This window comes from Alternaria incomplexa (genome assembly GCF_024043165.1).
Source record: "Alternaria incomplexa strain BMP 0042 chromosome Unknown scaffold_12, whole genome shotgun sequence".
Classification (NCBI taxonomy): domain Eukaryota; kingdom Fungi; phylum Ascomycota; class Dothideomycetes; order Pleosporales; family Pleosporaceae; genus Alternaria; species Alternaria incomplexa.
In genome coordinates, this window is record NW_026249861.1 from 473,600 (window position 1) to 488,307 (window position 14,708).

At 52.7% G+C, this 14,708-nt stretch overlaps 4 protein-coding genes across 4 annotated transcripts; 2 read left to right on the top strand and 2 right to left on the bottom strand.

The window, feature by feature from the left end:
- Positions 1-1,415: 1,415 nt before the first annotated feature.
- Positions 1,416-3,843, bottom strand: J4E90_008047 (uncharacterized protein; the record flags this gene model as incomplete). The annotated part of the gene is made up of 4 exons (XM_051437577.1): positions 1,416-2,508; positions 2,591-3,260; positions 3,310-3,536; positions 3,593-3,843. The coding sequence occupies 4 exons, from the start codon at positions 3,841-3,843 to the stop codon at positions 1,416-1,418; spliced, it is 2,241 nt and encodes a 746-aa protein (XP_051288388.1).
- An 837-nt stretch (positions 3,844-4,680) lies between these two features.
- Positions 4,681-9,527, top strand: J4E90_008048 (uncharacterized protein; the record flags this gene model as incomplete). The annotated part of the gene is made up of 4 exons (XM_051437578.1): positions 4,681-5,294; positions 5,343-5,902; positions 6,590-6,839; positions 6,890-9,527. 4 exons carry the CDS (start codon positions 4,681-4,683, stop codon positions 9,525-9,527), a joined length of 4,062 nt encoding a protein of 1,353 aa, XP_051288389.1.
- Positions 9,528-9,920: 393 nt separating this feature from the next.
- On the bottom strand, positions 9,921-12,740 carry J4E90_008049 (uncharacterized protein; the record flags this gene model as incomplete). The annotated part of the gene is made up of 1 exon (XM_051437579.1): positions 9,921-12,740. One exon carries the CDS (start codon positions 12,738-12,740, stop codon positions 9,921-9,923), a length of 2,820 nt encoding a protein of 939 aa, XP_051288390.1.
- A 772-nt stretch (positions 12,741-13,512) lies between these two features.
- J4E90_008050 (uncharacterized protein) lies at positions 13,513-14,570 on the top strand (the record flags this gene model as incomplete). The annotated part of the gene is made up of 2 exons (XM_051437580.1): positions 13,513-13,999; positions 14,050-14,570. The coding sequence occupies 2 exons, from the start codon at positions 13,513-13,515 to the stop codon at positions 14,568-14,570; spliced, it is 1,008 nt and encodes a 335-aa protein (XP_051288391.1).
- Positions 14,571-14,708: the final 138 nt, after the last annotated feature.

Here is a 14,708-nt window from a genome sequence, read left to right on the forward strand (position 1 = left end):
GAAGCAAGCAAAGCACAAAAGCGGGCAGAAACACAATCGAACGCGCGAACAACCAAGCAGCTGCCACAGTACAGGTCGAAGAACAACTCTACAGGTCAAGAAAAATCTGCGCCACTTACAGCGCTCGCGTCATTATGCCACACCCGAACCACTCTTATCGCAAACAAATACACATTCGACACCAACCGCAACAAAGTCATAAACGACATAACAACACTCATGCGCACATCTCTGCCTACTCCCCCACACAATTCCCACTCGCCAAAGCGAGGTGCCATCTTGCTGAACTGCTCAACGATGATAACACGCATATCAGCCATCGATTACTTCACTAGAGAGATCCTCATCGACGCTGTGATCCAGCCATTCCAACCGGTCGCAGACTGGTACATATCTCATAGTCAGATCGCGCAAGAAGCGAAAACATCAACCACACCCATTGACGCAGAAAGCACACTACGAAGCTGGGCAGAGGCGCGTACAGAACTATGGAAGTACATCGACGCCAACACCATCCTAGTAGGCCACCGTTTACGCCCCTTCCTAACTGCCCTTCGGATGCAGCACACGCGCATCGTGGATACGTCGATTCTAGTCGCAGAAAAACTGGGGCGAAGAGTTCAGTGGGATTGGAGCGTCAAAGTCCTGTGTCATCAACTGCTCAACCTGCAGATTCAAGACGACGACAACGCGGGAAGTAATTCCATCACGCATGCGTTCGCCACACGGAGACTTGTTGAGCGGTGGATCACAAACCCTGTTGAAGTATCGATGTGGGCGGATCGACAGCAGAAAGAGTGGTTTGGTAGGAGGAGATACGCGCGTGACAGGGAAGGTGGGTATCTACCGAACCCGGATGGTTGGATCTTGGAGTTATCGACTTTGACGGGAAGAAACCCTTTTTGCCCAGATTGATGCATGTGCAAGACATCGTGGAGATGTCTTTGTTTAGCTTCAGACACCCTATATATGATTGCCGATACACCTCATACAAGGGTAGAACCAAACAAGCCTGTAGCTTACACTAGGACACCATCAAGGAAATGAGAACATTTAGTTTCAATGTGGGTTTCACTGGTTTGAGTCTTTGCCCTTAATGTGGTGAATGCGGACGAGCTTGCAAAATGTATATTCAAAGCTCACAGACGACACCGATCGTCCAAGAAACGACACACCTTTTTATAATACACTTCTCAGAAATATACCCTGCCTTAACAATGACCATTATTCTCATCCATTTTCCCATTGAACATCGAAGGCGAACTGGAAGAAGAAGGAGAAGACGCCGATGCATGCCAATTAATTTTGCCACTCTCAAAATGACTGAGAAACTTCGCACTCGCATTCGCACCGATTTCGCTCAGGACCTCTGCAGAAAACCGGGATTAACAACATGCTCTGAACGGGTAATGAGGTTACCTGTCTCCGAGTAGAGGTTGTGACTCGTGGCTGTCTCCAGCGCCAACCTTCTTCTTCTTACCTCGCTTCTTCCTCTTCTTTTTGCTTGCGCCTTTGCCTCCGGCATGCGAAGACTCGGCTTCAGAATGCTTTTCGCCGTCTTGACCATCGACTTGGCTGCCGTTCGCTTTCTCTTCCGAGTCGCTGGAGCTTGTGGTCTCCAAGACGATCTTCTTGATGCCATTGACGTCGACAACGTTCTCAGAGATGCTACCGCTTCGAGCAGTGTGTCGCTTTTTCAAGGGACTGCGCGAGCGCGAGCGCATCGAGCGCAGGGAGGCAATGGTGCTGACGGAGCGTGCCCGTGATCTATTTGCCTCGCCGTTCTCGTTGCGGTTGTCGACCAAGAGATGGGTGTTTTCGTCGTCTTCGTTCGCACCACCCTTTGGAGACATAGGTTCGTCGTCGTGTTCCCTCATACCCGATCGACCAGATCTCCACGACATGCGGTCGCCACTTGGAGCCATGGTGCCATATCCCACCGCTACGCTGTGTACGCCGTCGCTAGCTTCGCGACCTGCCGATGCTAGCAAGCCCTCACCAATGCCACCCTCAGGCGCATGAGAATCTTGGGTTATTACACCCTCAGTCGGAGTTGCCTCGGTGGGAGCCTGGGAGTCTTCCGGTATCGTCTTGGGAATGTCAGGGGTCACGGCTGCCTGACCGGGCTTGATCTTGACAGTGTTGATACGAGTCTGCTTGGGCCTGGTCGCGACATTCGAAGGGCCGAGATGCTTCAGGTGCTGCATGACGGTCGGATCGTCACTGCGGAGAGGTGAACCAGCTCCCTTGCTGCCGCTGCTACGGCGACGAAGGAGGAAAGAGGGCTTGGGGTGGCCTTCAGGCATTTCGGGTAGAGAGGTCTTGCGTGGCGCCGGCTTGCCATTCTGCTCCGCGTCTGTTTCGGAGTCTACAGCTTGTGCTTCGGAAGGTTTGCGGGGAACATCGGTGACGACTTTGCCTCGAGGAACGCGGGCGCGAGGGGCGGGGGCCATGCGTCGGATTGCCTTGTGTACGTCGATGAATACGTCGGACTCGTCGATGATTTCCCTGGTCTCATTAGTACAAACTTGGTTGGAAGATCCGGCGACAATGTAGGCGCCAGGGTATTCTTCGAGGATGCACGACTTACTCTCCGATCAATTCTTCGATGACGTCCTCCAGAGTAACGACACCGACGGCACCGCGTGCCTCAGCGGGGAATTCAGAGACTAGCACCATGTGGGACTTGCCCTCTTGGAAGAAGTTGAGGATGTCGAGGCAGCTCGTTTCCGGGCGTGTCTCGGGTAGGGTGGCCAAAGCAAAGTCGCGTACGCGTAGAGCATCCTCTGGATCGTATGTGATGAGCATCTTGACCAGGAGCATACCGACGAAGTTGTTTTCATTCTCGGGGGTATGGATGGGAATACGGGAGTAGCCAGCGGACAGGATGTTGTCCATCATCTTCTCGTCCAAGACAGTGTCGGATGACATGGTAAAGACATCCTTCATGGGCGTCATGATGTTGCCGACAGCCTTGGCCTTGAGGTCCAGCACAGCGGTGATGATGGTGACTTCGTCTTCGTTCAGGCGCTCGTGCTCGAGTCCGAGCGACTGGTGCAGGCTGACTAGTGTCTTCAAGCCACCCTTCTTGTAAACGGTACCGTGGTCTTCTCCGAGGAGGTAATCGAGGAGTTTGGCAGTCGGCCAGGCGACGATGCCCATGATGTACATGAGGCCGAGGACGATGGGTGCCATGATGGCGCCGATTGGCAGACCATAGCGCACACAGATTGATTGAGGCACGACTTCACCGAAGATGACTGAGGACTGTTAGTTGTAAACAGAGTAGGTGAGAGTGGATGCGCGTACCAATAAGGACCGTGGAGCTGACAACGGCAGGCCATCCTCCGCCGAGGGATCTGTCCAGGACTATAGGAAGGGTTTCGTTGGTAATGACGTTACTCAGGAGTAGCGTTACCAGAACCCAGTGCTTGCCTCGCTCGAGCAGCTTCAGCACCTTGGCCGCGTTCTTGCGCTCGTGCTTCTCGCCAGACGAGGCAAGCACTTGGAGATAGATTTCGTCTTGGCCCATCAAGCTGGAGAGGACCTGTTAGCGTGTTGTGACACGATGGCGGGACCGCGATGTACTCACGCAATGGTCAGACCCGCAAACACACCACCGGCCAAGACAAGCGCGACGGCGATACCCAGTAGGAGCCAGCGCTCTCCATCGTTGTCCGTGGGGACCTCCTCTCCGGCAGTCCTGAGGGTCGCGTCGCCAAAAGGCATGGGCAACGCGGTCACCATGGGCGCGAAGGCGTGGAAGAGGCCGATGAAGGCGAGGCGAGCAGTCCGCATGGAGCCATTGGCAGCTGCGCGAGGACGAGGGGCGCTCATTGCCATGGGAAGCACCTCAGTGCGGGAAGATGAAGAGTCTCCGAGTCGGGGAGATGGACTGGCGAGAGAGGTGGACTCCAAGGTTTGTGGTGGGCGCGCAAATAATGATGCGGAAGCAGCGGTTTGGTGGGTCTGCGCACGGCCGGGATCTAGACGTATGATGCAGCCTCCCAAAGGCGACAAAGGCGCGTGCAGTCTTATTGTGTCAGACCTCAACCCTTTGTATACACCCGGCGTAATTAACAGCAGTCTGTCCTTCTATCACGCAATGGCATCTGCCTCTGATCACACTGCACAGCATGTGTACGCGTCTTCGGTACAAGGGGCCGGACACAAAGTTGACCCCGGGGCGAGGCTTCTTCCCGCTAGCCTGTATTGCTTTCCCCAGGCTCAAGACTAGGCGCCAAGTCCAACACGGTGCCGTCTTCCTACCATCGTAGCCGTCTTTGCCATACTCTGCAGCATACCCAAATCAAAGACAATCGCAAGCCCTTCATATCACAATCGCACAGTGATTTAGGAGATTTGTCGCAAACCATCGAAGTTTGGACGCGCTAGTCTCCACCTGCCGTGCGAACCATTCTGGCGTCAATCGTCATTATGCAGCGCCCCTAGCCTTGGCAAGCATCGAGTCACGTTACTTGCGGCCACATCACGTGCCTGCACCTTCCTCTCTCGGCGCTTGCCCGCTAAACTCCGCAACGTTTGAAACCTGGAGAGCCGCTGGTAGCCGGGGCATACACCCGCACAACCGTCGGCTCACATGTTTGTGCCCAGCATGACTTTATTGCATGTACCTTTTCTGGGGTTCTGGGGAAACTCGTTGCTCTCATTTCTATAGACATGGCTGCTAGAACACCGTCCATCCGCGCATTGTCGCGCTATCTGCTTCGCCCGCAAGCACCACTCCGGCCCCGCTGTCAACACCACCTTCAACGTAAACAATACTCCTCGGCAGCACCTGGCGCACGCCTCAATGGCACAGTAGAGTACGATGCAACGCCCATTCTCCACCACACCGCCAAATCCTCCCTTGCGAACCCCGAGTTCCCTGCAGATATACAGAAGGGTCAGACGAAGCGCATAAACCTCTACACCGCCGTCAACGAAGCCCTGCGATATGCATTGCAAACAGACGAACGCGTTATGGTGTTTGGAGAGGATGTGCAATTCGGCGGTGTCTTCCGGTGTACCATGAACCTGGCTGGGGACTTTGGCACAGAACGCGTCTTCAACACTCCCCTGAGCGAGCAGGGACTCGTGGGATTCGCTATAGGAGCAGCTGCAGAGGGCATGAAGCCAGTGGCCGAAGTTCAGTTCGCCGACTACGTCTTCCCCGCCTTTGACCAAATACACAATGAGGCGGCCAAGTACAGATACCGGTCGGGGAGCACTGGCGTCAACTGTGGAGGACTAGTCATCCGCATGCCATCAGGCAGTGTCGGACATGGCGCACTGTATGACTCCAGCAGTGCTCCTCTTCAAATCGACTGACACGTCACTAGATACCACACGCAGTCCCCAGAAGCCCTCTTCACCCACACGCCCGGTCTACGCGTCGTAATACCCCGCTCACCCGTCCAGGCCAAAGGCCTCCTCCTCTCCGCTATCCGCTGTCAAGACCCCGTCATATTCATGGAGCCCAAGATACTATACCGCGCGGCTGTTGAACACGTACCCGTCGACGCGTTCTATCTTCCGCTCGACAAGGCTGAAGTCCTCAAGACTGGCAAGGACGTCACGATCGTTTCGTACGGCACACCGCTATACACATGCTCAGCCGCGATAGCAGCAGCAGAGAAGGACTTTGGATGCAGCGTTGAGCTGATAGATCTGCGGACGATATACCCCTGGGACCGAGAGACGGTTCTAGAAAGCGTGAAGAAGACTGGACGGGCGATTGTAGTGCATGAGAGTATGATGAATGCTGGTGTTGGTGCAGAGGTCGCTGCTACGATCCAGGAGAAGGCTTTCCTCAGATTAGAGGCGCCTGTGAAGAGGGTGACTGGGTGGGCGACGCATACCGGGCTCATGTTTGAGCAGTTCGTCATTCCCGATGTTACTAGTAAGTTGAGACATATTGACATGTGGGTGCTCTATTTTGCTGACATTGGCAGGGGTCTACGATGCGATCAAGAAGACTATAGACTATTGAATCAATCCGCCTTAGACACATTATCGAACGAGGCTGCGACCATTGACGCAATGCTGCTACGCTTTCCAGATAGATGCCTCCCGCTTCTAGCCACTAAAACATTCCAGTGTTAGTCATATCAGGGAGATCATCCCTGCTCACCCAGGTGCAGAGATAGGCGCCTGCCGTCAGACGTGGCTTGGACCTCTCATTCGTTGAGATTCCAGCCTTGCTCATGCACTTTCGGTTCAATTACAGGTAATGTTATATGATCTCTCAGCCTGAGCCCCGCAACTTTCTTTCATCCTTTCTCTTTCCAGTGAAGGTTGAGAGATCTCATCTCTGGTACATAATTTGCACGCTTTAACTTGTCTTGACTGCTCACATCTTTTGCCGTCTGTCAAGCCGCTTCGCAAGGTTCGCAGACGGGATTGTCGCCGCTCAGCCTTGCGGCTTTTTTGGCCTGCGGAATAGCTCAGCTGCGTCTGCCTGCCTTCGAAAAGAGGCCCCTGCGTGTCTCTCATATACTCCAGCTGTCCTTCGTTGCTTCCAGGCTCGTTGCTGGGTACGTCATGCCTCCCACTGCGACCGCCTCTGCCGGAAGTGGCACGCCAACAGCAATACCGATCATCGCTACTCCAACCGGCTCATCAAGTTTCAATGGCGAAGAGTTCATAAATAACCTCGGCAGCGACCTGGCGCCTCTCCTGACGCTATTCGGAGAACAGGTCACCAAACAGTTTCTAAGCTTGTCGCTTGGCTGGGCTGATCACATACTCCTCGCTGTCGGTCCGCTAGGAATAATCACTACTGTGGTCTCGGCGATCCGAGTCTCCAACGTCCGAGTGTTGAAGGCTCTGATCGGTCGGTATGTTCTTCCCATCCCAGGATGGTAACGTTGCTGACGTTGACTAATAGTGCGCGGGAGAAGATCGCGGTAGCGGAGCTAGAGCTACTCTCTTCGACATCAGATGCAACGTCGGAACTCTGGACTGATGAAGGGGTTGTACGTCAACCGGGCCATGCTAAAATCCTCGAGCTAGTCGCGTATAAAGCCAAGTCTACAGCAAAGGCCTCAAGTCAGGATGTAATCGAAATCAAAGCTCCTAGCAAGGTGTGCATCGGCGACCTCCATGAAGCCTGTCAGAAACGAGTTCTCAAACTTGCGAATGAAGGTCATTCGAAGACGTTCACACACGTGTTTGGCAAACTTAGCTTGAAATCGAGGAAACAATCCCAATTCCTCGCTCAACCCAACATCGAGGTATCGCAAACCCCATGGCTTACAGAGAGGCTCGCCAAACAACCACCAAACCTCACACTCAACGTGCACAAGGCCATCCCAACTAGCTGCGAACTATGGACTTTTGCAGTCTTCAGTGTTGCTCTGCAAGTTGTTGCTGTAGTAATACCCGCTCTCATGACTTACCACTGGAAGATAGCCAAGAGTACAAAGCCTGTTCAAAATTACGCGTATCCAACTTTCCTCATGGGAACGAGCTTACTCGTCGGAAGCATAGCACTGTGCTCGTATGTCATCGAAGCAACAACTGCTGAGCATAAGTTCACACCGACAGACGATTACGATGTGAAAAATGTCTTTCGATTACAGCTGCAACAGATCATTGGTGATCAGCCATACGAAGCATACGTCATTTTGAATCATCTTGAAGATAGAGAAATTCGCACTTCCAGATATGGCCCAGGCGAGACGCATGAAATAAGTGGTCCCTACAACCTAGGCACTGGCATAGAAGACGATCCCCGGAACGTTGGTCTAATCAACCGGCTTAGTGGTTGCTGGGAACGTATCAAGAGACGCGTTTTCGAGACATTTCCAGGGTTCGCGGAATGGACTATAAAACGTTCGTTCAAGTCCAGAAACAACACTCAAAAGCCAGTAACTATCGCTGCTGTTGCTTTATGTTTGAGTGGATTCATCTGCCAATTTATCGGATTGAGAGCACTGCACTGGTCCGCTACAGTCACACAGCTTGGTGTCACGCTGCTGATAACTTGTATTCGATCCTGGATCCGCAGGGGAATCTCACGTCAGCCGATATATTTTCGATTGAATAACAACCCGAACTGGATCGCCCTATCCGTCGGTAGTGCTTGCAAAGGTTCATGGCCCGCCAAGGGTGAGTCCTGGCCAGAGCAAAACTGGCACGATAGAGAACGAATGCCTATGGACTTTGCGCCATGGCATTTGCCAGAAAGTATCAATAGGACGCTCAGTAAAGATCTAATAACCATCGACGACCCCAGGATACGACTTCGGCAAAAGTTGCAATCTGCGCAGCCTGAATTCGATGGTGATCTCGTTGCCCTTGCCGAGAGCCTGAACAACGCCATACATGGTGTGTATCGTATCGTCATGCCCTCGACACAATCGATCGCGTGGGTGCACATAGTTGAGAATACTGGTCTCAAGGACTCTATCCCACACTATGCCCGCCTGGAGCTCACAACGGACGGTCGCGAATATGATGGCGGTTCAATGCATGCCTTACTAGCAATGTGGAGGTATTCAGCGAATCTAAAGAACCTCAACATGTGCGTTGCAATGGTGATCTCTGAGAAAGACTGCGTGAACAAGATCAGATTTCTTGAGGCCCGAATCGGCTCAACTGTTTCTTGTCAGCTTTTATCGGTTGATGGTCATGTGAGAAACGTCTCAAAACGCCAGGGGTACCCAGTCAGATATGTGCTCACCGGTCTAAGTATCGAGAACATGCAGGAACCTCACGCGGCTTCTGAAGCTAATCAGAACCGCTTGTATGGCTACCTCCTAGTTCATTTGAGCAATCCAAAAGCTGGATACGCTTATGAAATGCTTGCAGGCTTCATGGATGCGCTGTGGAAAGAGACGGCATTGAGGTATAAATTGGGAAGATGGTACAAGAGAGCCTCGGTCGATTACAAGGAAATCAAAGTGGATAGGATCACGAAGTACCTCGTCAAGACTGGTTTAGTGGAGACCGAGAAAGACGCTAAAATTCTGGTCTATTCATCCCTCATGCGATGCATTGAATGGAAATGCGCACCAGGTTCAGATGAACCTGTTCCCACAGACGACCGATATCCTGGTCCTTTACCACCAGCGGTTGCCACAGCGGTTGCCACAGCTCACGTCAACAGCCAACAACAAGATCAACCAATAAAAGGCGACTCTGCAACCGCACCAGCGAATGAGAGTCCACAAACTGGCGCTGCAACTACAGATGACTCTGGAAGTCAGCCCTCTCTTACACCAAGCATACCAGTACCAACCGTTACTGAGACGGTTCAGGTAGAGAAGAGCTCGAATGCGAGCGCTACGACTGCCGAAGCTTCTATGACTCAGCCTACTCTCAAGCCAAGTACACCAGTACCCAGCGCCCTTGATATTGTACAAGCAGACACAGATAAGGGTAAGTGTGCGGCGACTCTAAGCGCCGGAGAAGATCAATCTACTTCTACGGCAAGAAGACCGGTAGCTAAGGGCGTTAGAGCGCCGGAAAGGGGAGAGAGTTCGCGAACTGGAGCACAGATGACGAAAGCTTCAGGAGAGTAGCTGCAGGAATTGTATAGTCTTACATTCAATGTCACATTACGCCTATTTCTTACCTGCTCAAGCAATAGGTACGCTGAATGATTAGATTCCCGTCATGCTGTATATAAATGAGACGAGCAACAGACCTTTCGAAGTTTTGCTCAGCTCTAGCGCTCACTGCCACCAGGACCGATGTCGGATTCGAGATGTTTGAAAAGGTATACAATATTCATGACTATGCATACATTTTTGTTGAGTGTGTCAATACTCTTTGAGAATGAGACTTCTTTGTAAGCCCAGACACGCACACACCTTAAACAACAACAAAAGCATCAAACAGGTCTGCAGCCTACATTCAGATGAAAGGCTGTAAAGTAGATGAGCTGACTTCAACGCAGGCTCAGGGGTGTTTACTCAATTCTTTCCAACGACACCCTCAGCCAACTGCCACAACCTGTCGAGAACATCCTCAGCCACCTCGCTTTCAAGCCAAGCACGCGCCTTTTCAACAACCAACTCCCAAGTGTCCTCCTCATCTTGCATCTTCTTCTCCAGAAACAGCACCACGATCGCAGTAGCCAGAAGCTGCTCAGGATTTGGCTCGTTAAGCTGAGCGTTAGCTAGGCTAGCGGCGTCGCGGTCGAGTTTCATCGCATCGAACGGAAGCTTATCGATGGCTTCCCATGACCCTTCAAAGGACTGCCGTGCGATGAGGCGCTGGAGGAGGGTGCCGGTCTTTTCCTGTACTTTCTTCCTTTGTGGCGGAGAGAAGGAGGGATCCATGGCCGACCGACTCGACCGTTTCGAACCCGACCGACCCGTTGATTCAAATACTTGCGCGGGAGATAACGTGTGCAGCGCTGACGGCTGACCAGGATGAGCCATGGGTGCTGCACTGGCTTTCTCCAAACATACAAAGCCCATGTCTTCGTCTGAGCCGGCGTCATCCAATAGTGTAGTGCCAGCAGGTATCCTTCTAGCTCGGAATTGCCCGCCTTGTCCACCTCCTCCGCCTCGCCCGCCTCGCCCGCCGCCAGTACGGCCAAAGTGACCGCCGCCGTAGCCTCCACGGAACATAGGGGAGGGTCCAGATCTCGCCGACGCGGATGCAGGTCCACTGCCAAATCGTATATGGCCACCATAAGAAGCGGCTACCGGTGATCTGGTGGCTTGGCCATGCTCCAGGACCTCCCAGTCATCGTCATCCGCTAGATCACTCCGTTTGACTGTCGATTCCAGAGCTTTCTGGCGTTTCTCGGCGATTTCGGTCTCGTTAGACTCTACGGCTACAAATGAACAGTACTTGCCGCCGACCTGGAACTCGACTCCAAGACGAACAGCCTCACGTCTCTGAGACAACAAATAATGAGAGCTGAATTTTTTGAGCAGGACGTCAGTATCGCCAAAGGTAGACTCGGATAGCCATCCATGACCCTCTTCGAGCTCCTGTGTTGCTTTGCGGGCAGCAAGCTGGTGAATCATCTCGTCGGCCTCTTTGCGTACTTCTACTGGAATCTCTAGCTCCAACGGGCCTTGGGGTGAGGTGCCCTTGAGAACAACACTCTTTGGTTGCAAATGTGATGACTCTGAAGACATGAGGAGATAGACACAGGTACGATTGAACGGAAAAAGCGCTGGTATCTCGTGGGGTGTCTGCAAAAGCGTGGGGCGCTTTAGCTCCGGTAGACCCGCGAAGATGTCTTTTGACTCGCCGTCCTTGGGATGCTCTTCTACTACGTCCGGATTGTACAGCGAGATGGGCTTCGCGTCGGCGTCTGGGGCTTCCATTCGCTCTTCGTTGTCATCGTTGTCCAGGTTGAGGTTGATACGAAGGTTGTAGGCAACAGACTCGACGCTGTCATCTTCGTATTTGACTTCGAGACGGTAGTCCTGGATATGAGGGGTGAGTGCACCTTTCAGCATGCGAACAATCTTGCTATCAAGCTTTTCGTTATCTGCAACCATCTGAGCGAAGCCTCTTCCGGCCCTCGCGACGCCTTCAATGAGCGCACTAGACACACCTCCACCTATACCGATGGGGAAGACACGGACGTTGCCATTCTTCGTGTGCTTGGAGATGTAGTCGAAAAGCTGGTCTTGAGCCCAAATGTCGCCATCGATAAGTAGCATGAGCTCGGTAAGAAGTTCGGTGTTGCGAGCTTCGAAACAGGCCTTGACCGCATAGAGTGTCTCGGTCCCGCCAAAATCGGCCCCGAACGTTTCTACATGTCGAATAGCCTCCTCCAGTGTATCTTGGCCATACAACTGACTCTGTTTCCAAAGAAACGAGTGACTGCTGCCGAATGAGCAGATGTTGAACATGCAGCCGATAGGGATCGACTTCAAGAAGACCTTGAGTGCCGACACCAGCGTGGGTATCTGGCCGCCCATGCTACCCGATCGATCCGCAATGAAGATGATCTCGGGCTTCTGCGACTTGAGGTTGAACTTCGGTACGAGTGTGGTCATCAGTGCTCGCTGATTGGGGAGCGTCGGGTGGGTCTCTAGGATCGCCTGAGGTACGCCAACGTCTTTTGCAACTACCTGTAACACGAAGTCCTTGTCTAGACCTGCGGTACCTAGGGAAAGCGTTGCTGAACCTTGCGAGAGCAAGGCGTCCTCATCGATGGGATGGGATGTCGAAATGACCTTCTTGATGGGAACACCTTCTGCCATCTTGACATCCACGGTAATGGAGATGCCCTTCGAATCAACCTCGGCCGATGTCTCTTGGAGCTTTCCGGGATAGGATCCGTAACGGGGCGAGACGGACGCAGGTATGGTAAGACGAATTCCATCGACTTCCGCATCGTGCTTCAGCTCTTGGATATATTTGATGGACACATGCACAGATGCGCCTCCAGGAACGTTGCTGATAGCAGTTGAGAAGACATCCGCCGCCTCATCTAGTCGTTCGAGCAGCGCTGCGGCTTCGCCTCTCTCCTTGGCCTTTTCGTAGGTCTTCTTGGCTTCGTTCTTCTCCTTGACTAGGCCGTAGATAGTACGCTCGCCGATTTGGCAGAAGAACTCGACAACGCTGACGCCATCGAACAACGGAAAGGCATATCGGATCTCATCCACTGAATCCTTGGACCGGTTCACGAAGGTCTGCGTCAAGGTAGTGCGGGCGGCCGTGGAGATGATCGTCGTATGGGCGTCAACTTTAATTTGGGGGAGGTATGTTCGCTCCCGCGTTCCGGGATGGTAGATGTAACAACCGCACACGTGGCGCATCGTTGTTGTTCTTGTTCGAGGATTGATGAGTAGAAAGGAAAGGTTGTTGGGGTCTTTCAAGAAACAGCGCGCACGCTCCTGATATACCTGACCGGCCGGCTGCTGCCTGTTACAACCTTGGGTGGGGAATTTCCTACCGCTGAGGTATGACAGGCCCCCAATGGTCGTGCCAAACTTCGAGCTCATGAGTCACAAACTGCGGGGGCCATACCATCAAAAGGGTCCGGATTATGGTGTTGAGACCCCCGTAACTCGTTTGAAGCTGTTCCCATTGACGAGTCCTTCTCTTTTGGTAAGTACGTTACAGCTGGTACTTGTTTTACCCGAACATTCGAGATTTTCAAAGCTCGCAGAATGAGTCGCATGCCACACTCTTACGGCTACATGCCGCGTAACATCGTTGAGTTGTTAGTTTGTGCTGCGCGGTAGACTCCACGGCTACCTGAACTAGGTAGTCAGGCATCCTAGATTCTGGGGGCGGCCCGGCGCAACCATCAAGCAACGCGAGAGATGACTGGAACAATGACTCCTACACAGCGCGCAAAGATGACCGCGACCGCATTTTGTGATGTCGCGCGTGTGGGTTGACGGAGGAGAGAGACGCCGAAGTGTCGCGTCGCCCGATTTCTCAGACACCAACTGTGTCATGACGTCAGGCATCATCGCACACTTTTGAAACCTCGCGTCTGGCCACGATGATATATACGTCGCCCATTAATTGCTCATATGTTACTCTTACAACAATAATATCTCAACAGGCTCAACACACAAGATGGAAATCCCTGGGTACGACGCGCTGGTGTATTACGCCACACCACCAAACAGCTACATCGGCACCACCATCTTCCTCTCCTACATCGTCGCGGCACTTTACGCGACTATCAAGATCAGCTACTCGCTCTACTCTCAGTACTCGGCCATATTCAACACTTCTAGCCCGTCAAAAGATGAGAAGCTCAATGCAGCAAAGGCAGCGCGAGCGCGCCACATCAAGATCTACGCGTTCCTCGCTTCGATCAGCTTCGCGACATTGTCCTACCACATGCTCATGTTCCTGGTCACGCACTACCTGGAATGGAGCGGAGATAAGAGCAGGAGCTTTAGTAATGTCAGCGCGGAGAAGGTGAAGAGATGGATGTTAGAATCGACCTTGTTCCAAGATTTCGCGCAGGATCTGGTTAAAGATGCGCCGAACGCGGTATGGACGCAAGCTGCGATTCTGGCGACGTGGTTTTGGAACATCTATATGGCGCAAAAGGGTAGGTAATGCTCAATAATCCTGCGTGAGAGGGTACTAACGTGTACATAGCGAGAACGCGCAGATACGACACGTCGATGGTGCGCACGTACATCTTGCTCGGCCAGATCCTACCCATCTCCTTTACAGTTTCGCTGTTCCTGATCCAACTCCATCTATCATCTCCGGATATTGCAGGCCCAAAAGGAGCAGCTAAAACCGATGCTACGCCCAGACGTCGCAAGCCTATAGCAACGCTGCAAATCCCGAACATTCTTCTCAACGCCGCTCTACTCGCACTTCCAGCCCTGCGATCCAACTCAGTCTTCAGCGGTCTACTTCTTGTTACTCGCGCCGTTTTATTACTTCCCCACTTTTCGGCTATGAGCTTGAGGGATGCGGATGTTGTTAAATGTATTACTGTGTCTGGTGGATTTGCGGTTGCAAATGCGGCGATGATGAGGAAGGACCTCACTCCTGGCAGCGTCATGGGGTCTTTGGTAAACGGCGGGTACGCAGTGAAAGCTCTGGGGTGGGATGCAGTATTGGGTCTAATAGTGTATGTTGTGTTGGGTTGGGGCGGAGGGGTCTGAATACACGATCGATTGCCTTCTAGCTATCGATCAAGTGCCGCATTCATGCTAAGAAATACCTTATACAAGCAAAGCCCTACGCAGGTTTGCAGACTACATCAAGATAGAAACATGCAAAGTAGGTGAGTTGACGTTGAT